Source organism: Aethalodelphis obliquidens, unplaced genomic scaffold, assembly GCF_003676395.1.
Source record: "Aethalodelphis obliquidens isolate GAN/ISIS:26980383/991018 unplaced genomic scaffold, ASM367639v1 scaffold36, whole genome shotgun sequence".
Classification (NCBI taxonomy): domain Eukaryota; kingdom Metazoa; phylum Chordata; class Mammalia; order Artiodactyla; family Delphinidae; genus Aethalodelphis; species Aethalodelphis obliquidens.
Window position 1 is genome coordinate 11,357,939 of NW_020837980.1, and position 17,373 is coordinate 11,375,311.

General features: G+C 37.1%; 1 protein-coding gene across 3 annotated transcripts in view; it reads left to right on the forward strand.

The window, feature by feature from the left end:
- SLCO1A2 (solute carrier organic anion transporter family member 1A2) overlaps window positions 1–17,373 on the forward strand; it is a 47,771-nt gene that overhangs the window by 2,412 nt on the left and 27,986 nt on the right. Inside the window, exons 2-7 of one of the 3 annotated variants that reach the window (XM_027129241.1) lie at window positions 3,035–3,176; window positions 5,244–5,376; window positions 9,539–9,645; window positions 12,587–12,733; window positions 15,393–15,491; window positions 16,058–16,276. In XM_027129241.1, the coding sequence (XP_026985042.1) occupies window positions 3,035–3,176; window positions 5,244–5,376; window positions 9,539–9,645; window positions 12,587–12,733; window positions 15,393–15,491; window positions 16,058–16,276 (847 nt within the window). The remainder of the gene's footprint in view (window positions 1–3,034; window positions 3,177–5,243; window positions 5,377–9,538; window positions 9,646–12,586; window positions 12,734–15,392; window positions 15,492–16,057; window positions 16,277–17,373) is intronic. The other 2 variants (XM_027129243.1, XM_027129242.1) reach the window with 2 other exon arrangements.

The following is a 17,373-nucleotide window of genomic DNA, read 5'->3' on the forward strand; positions in this document are numbered from 1 at the left end:
GTTGTGGTCTCTCCCGTTGCGGAGCACAGGCTCTGGACGCGCAGGCTCAGTGCCATGGCCCACGGGCCCAGCCGCTCCGCAGCATGTGGGATCTTCCCAGACCGGGGCACGAACCCGTGTCCCCTGCATCGGCAGGTGGACTCTCAACCACTGCACCACCAGGGAAGCCCCACGATATGAATTTTGACTCATATTGAGCTTGATATTTAAATTTCCCAGGTCTTTTCCACATACATTTCTATTCAGATTTCCCCAAACTAATGGGTGCCGATAACTTTTGGCTTAGTTGTATTTAATCCTATTGAATTTCATCTTATATTCAGCTTACTTTCAGCAGTGACTACTTCTTCAAGGTGTTTTTGAATACTGATTCTGTCATTCATTCAGTAAACTTGTACTGGATGCCTACTGTTTGTGAGGCATGTACTAAACCCCAAAGATACGAAGGTAAATAATATATGGATCCTGTCATCGAGTTGTTCACAGTATAGTGAGGGAGAAGGTTATAGGCATCCAAACACATAAATAACGTGCACTGTGGGGAATTCCCTGGCAGTCCAGTGGTTAGGACTCCGGGCTTCTACTTCAGGGGCAAGGGTTCAATCCCTGGTCAGGGAACTAAGATCCCGCATGTCACGTGGCACGGCCAAACAGATAAATAAAGTCCTTAAAAAAAAATAAAGTGCACTGTGCTGAGGGCTGTAATAGAGGCAGGCACACAGCAGCGTGGGGAGATAGGGAGTGAGTGGTCAAGGCTACCTGGGAAGTAGAAAGACAAGGAAGACTCCATAATAGAAATAATGATAGAGTTGAGTTTTAAATATTGAGCATATATTTATCAGATGCACAGGTGAAGAAAAACATTGCAAGTGGAGGACCACCTGTAAAAGAGATGTAAAGTGGCATGGTGAATTAAAAGAACTATAAATAGAACATTATGTTTAGGGACAAGCGGCAAGAGATGATAACAAGGTATATACGAGGTTTTATTTGCCATCTAAGAAGTAGGGATTTTTGTTTATGGGAAGCCACTGAACAGTTTCAGGAAGTGGAGTCACATGCTAAATATGCATTTTATTCATCTGTTTGACAAACATTTATGAAGCTCCAAATTAGTGGTGGCAGGAGGTGGAAGGGAGATTGGAGGTGGGAAAGACTAGAGGAGACTAAAAAATGATTGCAGTTGTCTAAGATAAACTGTGTATACATTTGAGAGATTTCAGCATCTGGGTGGTAGTTAAAGCCATGGGAATAAGTGAGATTTCCTAGGAAGAGCATATATAGCAAAAAGTGGAGGGTATGAGACAAAAGCCTGAGAAGAGAAGACTGGATAGAAAGAGTCTAGAGATAGGTGGAGATATAGGTATGCATGGGGGGAGGGCAGGGAATTTCAGGAAGAAAAGAATGATTAATGATCTTAAATGACTCGGAGATATCAAGTTAGCTGAGGACTGAGAAGTACCTATTGGATTTGAAAATCAGGAAGTTGTTTATGACTTTTATAGAGTAGCTTCAAGAGAGGCTAGACTGAAGAGTGAGTGGAAGGTTCGTGTAGGCAATGAATCTAGACTATTCTTCCAAACAGCTTGATGGTAGCTGGAGCTACCATCAGGGATGAGGGAAGATTTTTAGGACAGAAATGTCTTGGATATATTTATAAGTTAGTGGGGAGAGAGGCAGTAAAGAGTATGAGGATGAAAATAGAGGAGGGGGTCAACAATTGACGAATTAGGATCTCAGCAATGGGAAGAATGGATTCCAGACCATGGCTGGAGGGAGTTTCTTATACAGGAGGAGGGATGCATCCTTTTAAGATGGGAGGGAAATTGGAGGGGTAGGGAGGGGTAAATTTGAAGGTGAAGTTGCTGAGATCATTTGCTGGTCAAGAAGAGCATGGGGCTGAGTTGGAGACTGACAAAAAGAAAAGATTGTGAATAATCTTGAAGGGAGTGTACAAAGTGCATTATAAATTGTGGAGTTGGTTCAAGATTGAGAAATTGGAAGATGGAGGGGTGAGGATTTTATAGATATGAGTGTACTGGCTGGAGAGTAAATCGAATGGTCTCTCAGGATGGAAGTGTCATCAGGCAATGGAAAACCCCTATGGCATAGGATTAGGGACTACCATTCAGGCTGACATAAATATATTTATCTATAATTTGTTGATTTTGAAGCAGTAATTAATCTACGTAACTTATGATTACCCAGTATACAATGCTCCTTTTTCAAATCCCTTACTAAGACCTAAATCTTTTCACTTCCAACTTAATAAAACTATCAAAATTTTAACTTTTTAGTAAAACCATACTACTTTCTGCTGATCACAGTGGTTCTATCTGTTAAGTTGTCCTTGATTTTTTTGTTACAGATGGTGTCAGCCTGACTACTGTCTGGAATTATATCAATACCTAGGAAGTGTGATTCAATATGCAGAAATTTATTGTACTGTATTCATATTCGTTTATCATAGCAAGTACCTGTTCAGTTTAGAAACATTTTTGTATGGTTTATAATTAAAATATTGCTTTAAATAAATTAACTGGCAATGAGTAGCAATAGAATGTTGTATAAATTGCATATTACTTTGTTCGAGAGAACTTAAGCAAATTTGCTACAGAAATAATGTCTTTGTGTAACGTCACATTCCTTTTTAAAAATTAACATACACATATTCTTTTGTACTACAGATAGTGTTGCAATGCTGAAGATCAATTTAAATCATTTGCTACATGTTATTTAGAATGATTACTTGCTTCTGTGTATGTATAAGACATGCCCATAAAATAATGAGGCTACAAATGACCTACACAATTCAATATCACTAATCAATTAGTCCCACTTTGGATTTTCAAAGAGAGAACATAGTATGGAAGACCAGAAGAAGAGATCACTTTAAAAGCTTCTTCCAAATACAAGAGTTACTTGAGCTGGAGACAATCAGTCTTTTGGTAGAAGATATTTTGCCAACGGGTGGCAAACGTACAATTTAAAAATAAATTTTTCATATATTTTCTTGCACTTTTTTTCTCCCTAGATGTTTCTGTTGGCAATAACATGTGCGTATGTATCCAAAACACTATCCGGATCTTATATGAATTCCATGCTCACACAAATAGAGAGACAGTTCAACATCCCAACATCTCTAGTTGGATTTATTAATGGAAGCTTTGAGATTGGTAATGAATTACTTTTCCATTACTTCTTTTTATACATTATTTTATCCAGGGAGCTAGTCTGAATTTTACTCTCCTTATTTTCCACTTTGTACCATTTAATGTATTTTCTAAAATGACTTAAATAGCCTAGCTGTTGTATTTAATGTATTTTCTAAATGTATGTATTTAATATATTTTAATGTATTTTCTAAATGTAATGTATTTAATGTATTTTCTAAAATAACTTAAATAGCCTAGCTCACTTTCGAATATGTTGAGAAACAATTAATTTCAATATTATCCCTGAATAACACTTAAACATCATCACATATCCCATCACGGGACTTTTTATTCTAATAGTCCTTTGGTTAGCTAGCATGAGTAGCAGAGTGTTTAGAGTACTAATATTTAATCTATTATTTGATAACCCTTAGGGCTTTATTTTCATGTTTAGAAGATATCATGGGAAACAAAGGAATCTGTTTTCAAAAAAAAAAAGCAAATATTTTTCTTCTCCTATCGTTTCTGGGAGGTTGACAATTCTCCTTTCTAAGTGCAGAGGGAAGAAGAAACAGCTTTCACATCTTGCTGAATTTATTTCAGAAACAGCTTTTAGGGAAGAATAAAGCCTTTTCTTAGGCTCTGATTTTTGTGGCCGACTGGGAAGATGTGAGGACAGAGAGAAAGAATGAAGGAGGGAAAGATTTCTTCTGTGGACAAACCCGCAGAGAAATACAAATGTCACTCCTTTACAGTTTTGTAATGGCTTTTACTTCCTTCAAGATGAAAGTTGCCTTTAATATTTTTAATCAGTATCTGAAAGAAAAATTAGGATGGGATAGAGGCAAGACTGAAACAGGTGGTGCTTGATCTTGTCTACTAGCGCTCAACTCTCTCAGACCTCATTCTGTGCCACCCGTTTGCTGGCTATGGAGATCCTGGCTGTGGAGTCAGAAGTCACTCCTTGTAGAGTCCCTGTGTAAACTCACCTCGCAGTCTAATGGAGGGCATAGTGCAAAATAATTTAACTGAATGCAGTAAGTTTGGTGACATAGGTATATGCAATGTCCTATAGGAACACAGAGGAGGGACACAACCTCACTTAAGGAAGAGAGGATCTTGAAGTAAAAAGTTTTCTGGGTGACGAAACAGGGTTAGATAAGTGTGAAGAGAATTCCAATAGAAGAAGAAGCGTAATGTTGAAACAGCATGGTAGTTGTGTAGGAAGCAACATTCAGCCCAGTGTTATGGACTGGCCACACTTCAGGTGGCAATTCCTAGAATATAGGTCTGGAGAAATGGGCAGGGGTAAGAAATGGACTATTGGAGAGCTTCGTGTGTGTGTGCTATGGAACTGACCTTTTATCCTCTAGGTAATGGAGAGTCACTAAGAGATTGGCAGAGGTTATTAACATTTCTGTGTCAAGGACCTCTTTGGCAATCTGATGCCATATAATCTCAGAATAATGTAATTGCGTAAAATAAAAACCCTAAGGGTACAAAGGAAGTCAATTATACTGGAATAAAATTATAAAAATATTAAAAGCAGGTTATATAATAATACTTCTTACCATCACATTAAATAACAATATCTACACTAATTTTGAAGTAATCATCAGTGTCAATAATATTTTGAAGTATCTGCAACAGCTGTAATGTCGTATGCAAATACCTGTAACTTCTGTTGGTGATAATTGATGACAAAATCATACATACTGTTAATACTAATGTAGTTTGTGTCTACTTTCACAGTCAAAGGAAATACTAATATTAAGTTACTGAAAATAAAGATGCAATTTTTTTTCTCACTCAAGTTCATGGAGCACCTGATTTCTATCCATGGACTTGTTTGGGGTTTATAGATAGCAGGTCAAGAACTTCTGTGAAAAGACATTGTGAAACAGAGCTCTCCCTCAGGGCAGGGGTTGCGTCCTATTCATTTATTTCATGCATCCCTAGCACCACTCCCAGTATTTCAGATATTTATTATACAATAAATGCTGGATAGTCAATGATTGGGTGAGGCTGTTAATTTAGACTTTGTTCATACTAATTGAAATATTCATTTTTCACATCAATTTTTTCTAGGAAATCTTTTGTTGATTATATTTTTGAGTTATTTTGGAACTAAACTGCATAGACCTATAATGATTGGTGTTGGATGTGTGGTTATGGGCCTTGGGTGTTTCTTACAATCACTACCTCATTTCCTCATGGACCGGTAAGTACTGCAGTCTCTGATGATTTCTTTAGGTGCAACTTTCTGCAGGAAATAAGCTTGGATTTCTTTCTAGGAACAATTCTCCTAAAGACACAGAGCGCTGTAATAGAAACTGCAAGGTTCAGATTCTGTTCCACCCGCCTGTTCTGTGCTCTTAGCTGCCTGGCTTCCACTTACATGTCAATTTATGAAATAGAGATTTGGGACAACTCTTTTATGGAGTTGAGTCTGATGAAAAGATTCTTAGGACCTGGCAAGGTTTGGGATTACTCCTTTCTAGGGACTATTTAGACACTTCTAATTACAGTTGAGTTTCTGTTTAATTATGGGTCACGAAAGGATAGACCAGTGTGAAGGTTGATTTTCATTTTAAATTTTTATCAAAGTAATATGTGTGCAAAATTGTGAAAAGTAAAATTATATTGAAAAAAGCATTGTCGCACACCCCTTCAACATTGCTTATATTACTCCTCTCCGGAGGCAACTACTCCCGACCCTTCTAGCTCTTTCTTCTTCTATTTGCTTCCATATTTCTAAGTAAATGTTTATCCTTTTAATTTTTGATACTTTAGTGTTCTATAATATACATATTGACTTCCTACTATAAAATCATACTCACTATTCCATGTGTGTGACTATGTAAATGTTTTTCGTATTTCAGCTGAACCATGCTGTTATTTTCCCTTTCTTATATCACTTTTTATTTTCCCTGGATTTAACAATTCCCTCATTTTATATTTGATTCATTTTCTTTTTATGTCTCACTAATCATCAGCAAATTCTTTACCGGTAGGACAATGTCTTCTCAATATAGTCGTACATATCAGAGGGTTTCATTTTTGTCTTTGAGATCCCTCTCCTGTCATCATCAATTTTCCATCTGCAGTCTGAACTGGGAACTCTCCAGGCCTGCTGCATGGCTGCTTTGAAATTTTCACTCACCATTCTCCTTGGGAATTTGTTTTACCTCTTTCTTCCATTCAGTTATTTACTTCCTGGGTAGTAATATCTTCTCCTTTCCTTTTCATTCTTACTCTTTTTGTGGAAAATGTCATCTAATAGGTTTCTGAAAAAGTGTGCAAGGAAAGTAATAATTTTAAGACCGTAAACATTGGGAAATATTCCTGTTCTACTCCCATACCCAGTGACAGTTTGGATGGTATAAAATTCTGGTTTGAAGTTTTTTCCCTAGGGATTTTTTTTTTTTGCGGTACGCGGGCCTCTCACTGCCGTGGCCTTTCCCGTTGCAGAGCACAGGCTCCGGACGCGCAGGCTCAGCGGCCATGACTCACGGGCCCAGCCGTTCCGCGGCATGTGGGATCTTCCCGGACCGGGGCACGAACCCGTGTCCCCTGCATCGGCAGGCGAACTCCCAACCACTGGGCCACCCCTTCCCTAGGGATTTTGAAGACATCATTTCCAATACTTTCTAGTTTCCAGTGTTACTCTTGAGAATCCTATACCATTCTAACCCCTGTGACCAGTTTCTTTTCTCTAGGAGCTGTTAGGATTTTCCTTTAAACTCCAGAATTTGAATTCATGATAATCATGTTGGTATAAATGATTTTCCTTTATCGTGCTAGGTGCCTTCAATCTGGACATTTGTAAAAGTTACTTGTATTGTTTCTTTGATAATATCCCCCCTTCTTCCACCCCTCTACTTTCTCTTTCTAGAACTTCTACTTGTTCTTGAATATTGTTACATCCTGAGTTAAGCTTATAGTTTTCTCATCTTTTCTCTCCAACTTTCTATCTCTTTGCCTTCTTGTTATTTTTAGGGGAGATTTCTAAAGATTTTTTGGTTTTTTTGATGTGGACCATTTTTAAAGTCTTTTATTGAATTTGTTACAATACTGCTTCTGTTTTAGTTTTCTGGGGTTTTTGGCTGTGAGGCATGTGGGATCTTAGCTCCCTAGCCAGGGATGGAACCCGCACTCCCTGCATTGGAAGGCGAAGTCTTAACCACTGGACTGGGGGAGATTTCTTTATCTTCCAAACCTTTGAATGGATTTCTGACTTTTGCTCTCATATTTTTAAGTTTTAAGGACTCTTGTTCTTTGAATGTATCTTTTTAGGGAACATCTTGCTCTTACTTTAAGAATGCAATGTCTTTTCCATCTGCATTTCAAGTGTACAGTTTTTTATTTGTTTTGTCTTTGTCTTTATGTTATAGGCTTCCTTCATATATCTGGCGGTCCTTGGTTAGCTATTCATATTTGAGAGAGAGGAATAGCAACAACAAGCTAACCAGAAGTTCTGTGGTACACGTGTAGGACGTGGTTGTTGGAGGGCTTCTTCCCAGCACAGGGACTGGGTGTTTTAGAGATGGCTCAGAACTGTCCATAACCTGTCAGTTAACTTAGGCAGGGATTCTCCAGTCTGTTGCCTGAGACATGGCAGCTTGGCTACCAGCCAGGTGGGAGTGGGAGTCTTTTATCACTATGTAGATTTTTCTTTTACTTAATATCCCCAGGTTTTAGTATGGCCTCCTATCCTCAATGTGCTTGTTTGGACTCTCTGCAGTCTAAGGCCATGTTCGTTGGGATGGTGGAGGGTGTCTATTATATGGGTTTAACTGTTCCTTATGCACACTTTAAACCAATCCTCCGATTTTTTTGGATCATACCCACTCCCGCCTTTAGAAGTATCTTGTATCCTGCCTGAAACTTTCCAGGGATATGTGGCACATGTTTGGTTCCTCCCCTGCAGGCACGCACTTAGGCTTGTGTTTCTCATATTTTCTAGTTCAGTGACCACTCATCTCCTTTCCCGTTTTCAGAATCTTTATCTTCCTGTCGAATATTCAAAATCTCTTTCTCCTTGTCAAATCTTCCATTTTCTTTATCCTTGTGGCATTATGCCTTTTCCTTTACTATTTTATAATCCATCAACTGTCATTTTGCTGAAGTTTTGGGGATGAATGAACGTTGAATGAGTTATTGGGGTTTAGTGGATAAGTTAAATGAAAATGATATGTTATCTTCTCAGGTATTTCTGAAGGGATCATAAGTGTTCAGGCAAAGAGTTTTACTGTCCTTTTAGTTCCTATCCTGTCCAAGACAACATCAAGTAATATCCAGCTATTATTTACATTTCTTTCCACTCTCTGCCAAAGGTGTTATTTTTTTTGTCTGAAGCTGGCAAGTCTCATGGGATCATGGGTATGGAGAGAGAAGCCTTTGTCCACAGTTCACAGCCACTCTGTGACCATAACTGGACAATTGTTCAAAGGGGAAGGCATTTTGACCCTTTTTGTTATGTTCTATAGCATAGAAATCAGAACTATCAGTGACATACAAGCATAGCACTCTTTAGCTCATTTGGAACTCAGAAGGGCAAGGTTGTCTGTGTGTGTGTGTGTGTGTGTGTGTGTTTTGTTTTGTTTTGTTTTTGGATTTCTCTTATCTACTAGAAATATAGAAACCAGTCCAGCATAATTTCTACCAAAGAGAGACTTAGCTGGACATATTTTCTTCCATTATTGCAACTTATAATTTACTTTCTGTGAAAGGGAATGGAATCTTGTGGTAATTTGCCTAAGATAATATGGTCACAGTGTATTAACCCTTTTGTCCTTACGAGAAGAGAAAAACTCATTACATTGCACTGTCACAGTGTTTGAATCTCCAAAGTTCTCTCATTATGATGGGCAAATATTTTGTTTTTCTTGGGGATTGATGAATGCATGAAGGGATTATTGTTTGAATTCTCAGAAAGTGGGGTATATTTTTTACGAGCAAACCTCAGAGGATCCGAAGTTGGAAACTTGTTTGTTGTGTTGTTTTTCCTCCCAAAGCTTTATCTTCTTTATTATACTTCGTAGAGTCTATTATTTTTCTTCCTTTTAGTTCCTTATCCACAGCAATTATTTCCAGGAAATGATCTCCTAAAAACCACAAAGCATTGATGTTAGGTAATCTAAAGGATAGACCATACATATGCAGATAATTGAAAGCTGGCTGTCAATGAATTGCACATTTTCGTGAGTGGCAAGTTCTTTTTGATGATATCAATCTATGATGACTGGGTGGCAAACATGAAAAGACATCTGCTTTCCTGGGTTTGGATGTTGTATCTTAAGTGAAGCAGGAGCATCTTCACAACGCTCACATTGTCCTCATTGGCTCCTTAACACAAATGTGTTTTCCCTGTGTTCATACAGATATGAATATGAATCTACAGTTTCAGTTTCTGGTAATTTGTCCTCAAACAGTTTCTTGTGTATGGAAAACGGAACCCAGAGTTTCAAACCAACAGAAGATCCATCAGGTTGTCTGCTTCATTTTATTACTTTAGTTAATTTGTAACTGAACACTTTCTGTGGAGGGTTTTTGAATGAGTTACTGGGTTTGGTTAAGTAAGGTAGAGGAACAAAAAGATATTTTTTCCCCTCTAAAGGATTTTAGAGGGGATCATGGAGGAGAATAAGGAAGAGGAATGGCTAATAATAGAAAATGTAATGCCTCTTATATTTGAATATACCTATTAAGACTGCCTTGTCTTTTTTTTTTTTTTGCGGTACGCGGGCCTCTCACTGTTGTGGCCTCTCCCGTTGTGGAGCACAGGCTCTGGACGCGCAGGCTGAGCGGCCATGGCTCACGGGCCCAGCCGCTCCGCGGCATGTGGGATCTTCCCGGACCGGGGCACGAACCCGTGTCCCCTGCATCGGCAGGCAGACTCTCAACCACTGCGCCACCAGGGAATCCCGCCTTGTCTGTTCTTTAAAATGGTTATTTAAAAATCAGTTATTTAAAAATCAAAGACATCCACCCAAGGGCCACTGTAAAATTAATTCCTTAGAGGAAAACATCTTAGAAGGATGGGTTTATACTGATGATTTGGTCTATACAGTTATCTAAATAGGAAACAGAGGTGGAAACAAAGTTCAAAAGATTTGTGTTATATTATTGATATTCTATAGCAGAGAAAGCAGGCAAGTATGCTATAGTTCTGAATAGTCTCTTTCTTCTGAACTAGGAACTTGTCTTTTTTGCCCAGTTGTCCTTCTTTACCAGAGACTACTTCCTAATCCAGCACGATAGTGTACAATAATGGTGTTTCTTCCAGGTTCTTGCAGTCCCAGGCACCAGCATACCTGCCTCTGCCCCTTCATGTGCTAAAGGACCTATATAATCTGGTGATACTTAGTCTACAGGTGACCCTGTTAATTTACCTCAGACCAGAACTTCTTTTCCTGTGATGGGCACATTTTCAGGCTGGATTCATATTAGTGGAAGTTACGGTGGTTCCTTAGGCTGGGAATTTCACCGCCAGCATGGGATAAGAGGGAATCAAAATAGTTCAAATGAGTATAAGAATAGCTGTCTCAGAAACTCTAAATCAAAGGAACCCCCTGGGGAAGCAAAAGAAAACAGTGACATCAGCAATAGCCCGCGTTCTCTCCTTGAGTTGGCTTTTGCCAAAGAATGACTCAGGTCCTGTTTCCTATTTTTCCTAATGTGCATTGTAGTAGATAAACAAAACCTTCCCAGCTGGGTGTCTCTCCAGGGAAATGTGTTGATTCCTTAATCACCTGATATTTTCAGTTTTGCCCTAGAGGAAACCTGGAGTTTGCGTATGATCTATAGACATAAACATTGTGCTCATCATAGATAAAAATATGAATACCCAGCAACGGAGACTATGATTTTCTGGACTGGGAATGACTGAGAGATAGCCTCACAAGAAATTTTGAGACTCAGCTGTGTTCAGAACCCTCACATTTGTGGGTGGCACAGTTTACTAATCATCGGGAAAATGCAAATCAAAAACCACAATGAGTTATTATCTTACACCTGCCAGAATGGCTGTCCTTAAAAAGGTAACAAATAACAAATGTTGGTGAGGATGTAGAGAAAAGGGAACACTTGTACGCTGCTGATGGGAATCTAAGTTGGTGCAGCCACTATGAAAAACAGTGTGGAGGCTCCTCAAAAGATTAAAAATAGAACTACCACAGGATCTAGCAGTTCTACTCCTGGATATATATATACATATCTGAAAAAACCAAAAACACTAGTTCAAAAAGATACATGCACCCCAATGTTCATAGTAGCATTATCTACAATAGCCAAGATATGGAAGCAACCTAAGTGTGATCAACAGATAAATGGATAAAGAAGACGTGGTGAATACATACACAGTGGAATATATTACTCAGCCGCAGAAAAGAATGAAATTTTGCCATTTGCAACAACATGGATGGACCGGGAGGGTATTGTGTTTAGTGAAATAAGTGAGAAAAAGAGAAATACTGTATGTTTTGACTTATATGTTGAATCTAAAAAATGAAACAAATGAATAATATAAGAGAACAGAAACAGACTCATACGTGCAGAGAACAAACTAGTGATTACCAGTGGGGAGAAGGGTGGGAGGAGGGGGGGAAAACAGGAGGAGGGGATTAAGAGGTACAAACTACTAGGTATAAAATAAATAAAAGGATGTAATGTACAACACAGGGAATGTTGCCAATGTTTTATAATAACTTTATATGGAGTATAATCTATAAAAATATCAAATTACTATGTTGTACACATGAAACTAATATAGTATTGTAAGTCACTGTACTTCAATTTAAAAAGAAGTTATTTGGTGATCACAGTATACAGTGGGCTCTATAGAGAAAATGTGATTACTACTCAGTTAAATATTTTTCATTTCTATAAAGTAATTAGAACTGTAGAGAATTCAAAACTCAGTGAGCCTCTTACATAAATCTTATAAATATAGTCTCAATTCTAGGGAGAGATATTTGTGCTTTTTCCTCTCCTCAGAGTTAGTATATATATTGGGTAGCACTTATAACAGCTAACTAAGTTTAGTAGTTGCTGGTAAACTAACTCTCTGGAGGGAAAAAAAAGCCTTGATTTTTAGTGTTTGTCAATTTCTGTGGTGTAAATACTCTCATCAAACTACCAGCATGTTATCACTAAATACTGAATTGGGAAGAGATGTATATACTCATCTCTCCCCAGCCAGTAGGAACTGGCTCCAGCGTACCACTTATTGTTGGCCATACGTAAGTACTCTGTCAGAAAGTGCAAAAGGGGTGTCCCAGTGAGTCATTGCTGGCATAGTACATTGTTGGCAAGGTGCCATGGTCACATAAGAACTGTGAAATGCTTACCTACCAAAAACTTAGAATTAAGTATTGCTAATATTTCACTACCAAAACACTAATGTAATGTCTTTTTTTCTTTTAATGCAGAATGTGTGAAGGAAGTTAAATCATTAATGTGGGTGTATGTACTAGTTGGAAATATTATACGTGGAATTGGTGAGACTCCCATCATGCCTTTGGGTATTTCCTACATAGAGGATTTTGCCAAATCTGAAAACTCTCCTTTATATATTGGTGAGTTGGAAAATCTGCCTTAGCCTCTTTTCAGGACAGTAAGCTCCTTGAGCATGGATATTAGTTATTTATTTGGATGCTTAGTGATGAACAGAATGATGAGCACAGTGCTTTGGCACAACTGGCCCTCATTTAAAGTTTGTTGAATGGAGCAATTATGGGCTGACTCCAAATAAGCCACTTTGCTAAACCTGCTTTTTACTATTGAAAATGCCATTAATCTAGTGCCCCTGGAGTTCTGTTTGACTCCTCCATTTGCTGGGCACTACTCTATACCCAATCTGTTAAGAGATTTAGCAATGTTTTCTCCAAAATGTCTCATGTTCAAAACCTTTCTCACTATTTTCATTACTTCTGTTTTTGTTCAGGTCTTCATCACTTCATGTATATGTTATTATAATTTCTATATTGGTCATTTTATCTGTAGTATTTATAATCAATTTCTTATAAAAATTCTTGCAGTATAATTTTTCTTAACTATTTTAAATATCTCTTTAATGTTGATGAAACATACTGATTCTATCTATTAAATATGAGCTCTTTACTTATTACTAGATCTGCACTCAGTTTATCTATTTAGTTTCCTATATAGTTTCTCTTTATCACAATTTCTTTATAATAGCCAGGCTGTTTCATATTTTTCACAAATATCTGTCTTCATAATTTTGGTAATGTTTCCTGAAAATTCATTTTCTAAAATCTATCAGTATCTCCCACAATAGGCAACTTAAGATCCACCTTGTATGTTGTCTTACAATCTCCTGAATATTCTTAATTTATTATGCATAACTTGCTTATATTCCTTAGTTACTCCATCTGTTGTTGGTTATAAAATCATAACTTTGAGTACAGAGACGTTTTTGTGTTAAAGTAGAAATATCTTTTTAAAACCAGAAAAGTCAAAGTGGGTGAGAGAAGATAGTAACAGAGCTACATGTAATGAGGAGATTAAAATATTTAGGAATGATTATCCCAAGCAACTTTGGGTGATTTTGATGACTCACTGATTTTGCAATAATCTTTTTCAGTGTTTTTCTATTCAGTCTTTGAAATCCATTCACATGCTTATATTGAAAGATTACAGAATGCTCACCTGCAATAAATTAGCAAACACCTTGTTAAAATATGTGTTTCTTTTTTCAACAAATATTAGGGTATATAACACATAGAAACAATGGATAATCTCTACATGTATTAAGATGAATAAGACATTGTCCATATAAAGTTTAGTATATAAATAACTACATAATTATATATCAATAAAATCTGATAAATATGTGTATAATTAAATTTGAAAATCAAAGTAATAATTATTAATTAATAATCCGTGTATAATTAAATAATTATAAGTCAATTAACTATACATCAAGAAAACAATTCCATGTATGGCTCTGGAGTTTAGGAGAGAACATAAAAACTGGACATGAAATTTAAGAATCATCTATACAGAGACAAAAAATAAAATCAAGAGGGAGAAATGAGGTTGCCATAGGAGGTCAGATGCTACATAGTGAGGAGCCCTAGGATAAAATACTAGGGAATACTTCTACTTAAGTGAATAGAGTAAGAGGAAGAAAACTCAAAGAAGGGGTAGTCATAAGGTACAAGACTAAGACAATAAATGAATGTATAGTTTTGTATCAAGTGGTAGATTTGGGAGTGAAGCTTTCCTGAGGAATATGCCACAAGATATTTATCATAACATAGCATTTCTTTAAAAATCCTCCAAAAATATGACTGTGGAAGGCAACAAAAGAATTTTGCTCTATACTGTGACTTTCTTAATAGTAAGATCCCAGCTGTAATACTGAAGGAACCATAGAATCAAAATATCCACCCATGATACAGTAGTGATAATTCTATTCCAATACCGGACACAGTAATAGTTTACTCACAAGACACAACAAAACTCACCGAAAAAGGCCATCACTTTAACCAGTCTCTAATACCACAAGAGAAAATGGCTTTGAATCATAATAGGGACAGTCCCACTAATCTCATCTTTTTTTTTTTTTTTTTTTTTTCTGCGGTACACGGGCCTCTCACTGTTGTGGCCTCTCCCGTTGTGGAGCACAGGCTCCGGACGTGCAGGCTCAGCGACCATGGCTCACGGGCCCAGCCGCTCCGCGGCATGTGGGATCTTCCCGGACCGGGGCACGAACCCGTGTCCCCTGCATCGGCAGGCGGACTCTCAACCACTGCGCCACCAGGGAAGCCCCATAGAATTTAAAGGTTCCCATTTCCTTAGTTTTATTTCAAAATTATTATTAAGGAATGAAGTCATACATACACACTGATAATTTTAAGTAAGTTAGTCTTTCATAAGAGAAAAGGAATATTTTCATCTTCGAGAAGGGCGTTTGAACACAATATGGTCACCCAGCTGCAGCCAGTCTCTTCTAGCTGCAGATCTTTACCTGTAACCGAGTGTGAAAGAGAATTTGGAGGCTTAGAGAAAGTGGCTTCAAATTAGGAGGCTCCTGTTTCAACACTTAAACAAACATCCTTGTTACTTATACATACACCAAGTTTAATTTTCCTACAGATTGAACACATAAGGCAAAAATATCTAAGGTAAAAACAATTCAACCTTCAGACTCTTCATGGGATTAGAACTCTTTATGTGGGTGTATAACTTTATATTTTCCTTTATTTTTAGGGTTTATAGAAACAGGAGCTATCATTGGTCCTTTGATTGGACTTTCGTTAGCGTCATTCTGTGCAAATGTTTATGTTGACACTGGATCGGTGAACACAGGTAACTCCATAAAATCTATTTATACAGTGTCTAAAGTACACAAAGCATCATCAGGTATGTTACCACATTTAATTGTTACTTTATCTGACCCTCAGTTAGATAGAATCTCCACTTTCCAGGTGACCAAATTGAAGTTGAGGAGTTTAAATAATTTTCAATATTTCAAACCAGTGAGGAGAGCAAGATACAGTGCTGATCTTCTGACTCAAAATCCAGTGCTCTTTCTACTGCACTAATCATATTTCTTGTTTTCAAAAGATTTAAGCACATAGGTTTGAATTCTTTTTAAATCAAGCAATCATTTGAGGATAATGAAATAGAATTTGTAGCTCTTTAATATGTACCTATTTATAAATTCCTTACATGATAGGACAGATAGTCAAACGAGCTTATTGCTAGACAGTATTGTAACACCACATATTTTCAGACAAGTTTTATCAATGTCTGAATTATATGCAATTTCTGTACTTGGATAGAACCTGACAATTATAATTGTAATAATTTTCTATAGTTCATAAAGGAAATGATGACTCAAGCTAATAAAAATTGTGTGTATCTCTTTACAGATGATCTGACCATAACTCCCATTGATACTCGTTGGGTTGGTGCATGGTGGTTTGGCTTTTTGGTTTGTGCAGGGGTGAATGTGCTTACTGCCATTCCTTTTTTCGTTTTGCCCAAAACGCTTCCAAAGGAAGGACTAGAGGATATTGCTGAGACCATTAAAAATGACAAAGAAGAGAAACAAAGCGAAGTCAGGAAGAAAAGCGTTGGAATCACTAAAGGCAAATACAAACATTTTATATTTTACAATTTACTTTTTATTTTCTATAGTCATGTCTGTATCTTAGTCTATTACAATATGCTAGGCTGAGTTAAAACAATTTGTCACTGACAGTCAGCAGTCAATAATGTCTAGCTGTGCTACTACAATAATGTTTTCCCATGCTACCACATGGGAGTGAATGATATAGTTTAGAACCTGACTTAGATCAGCATTTATATGAAATTTTATGTCAATCTGGGTACTCAATAAATAAATAAATAAATTAGGTCCCATCTGCCTTAAAAAATCTATTTTACAGAGAGCATAGGTCTAATTAAAAATGAAACTCAAACCAAGAACAAAAGGAGGAAAAAATATACGCTAATCCAAATAAGTACCATATAGGTCTGAAACCAAAAGTATTAGCTGAGCTGTGAGCTTCTTGGAAGTTAAGGCAGAAAAGAAAAAAGGCACCTCAATTATAGGTCATATAATTATCTATATTTGAGAGTGGAAAGGATAACAATTCTTAAAGAGAAATTGTTGCCCGAGTAACAAGTTGTAAAAAAAAGAAAAAATTATATGATGTACAATACAGGTAATATTGAGTCACATAGTTGTTTTCCAGCAAATTCAGGAGCATATTTCATGTAACAGGTTTTTTTTTTTTTTGGTATAGATCCTCAATAAAAGCTCAAAGCATAATTTACAGAAGGCGTATCTATGGGAAACTAAGTAAGATAATCTATGTATAGTATTCAGGAATACTGGTTCTCAAACTTGGCCACATATTGGAATCACCTAGGGAATTTTGCATGGAAAAATTTTGTAGTATTACCCAGAGGTCTGATTTAATTAGTATAAGGTATGGCCTGGGCCTTGGAATTCTTAAAGAGTGTCCATTTGGAAGGTGGTGGGGGGCTTAGTTTCCTTACCTCAAAGATAGGGATAAAATACTATTTATTATTATAAAGTTGTTGGGCGAAGGTAAAAGGAGTTCTGACACATATTACTATTATTACTGCTTACTAGTATTATTATTGTTGATGTTGCCACTTCTACTGTCACCCGTAAATTATAATATCAATTTGCACAGAATTTTTAGCAGTTACAAAT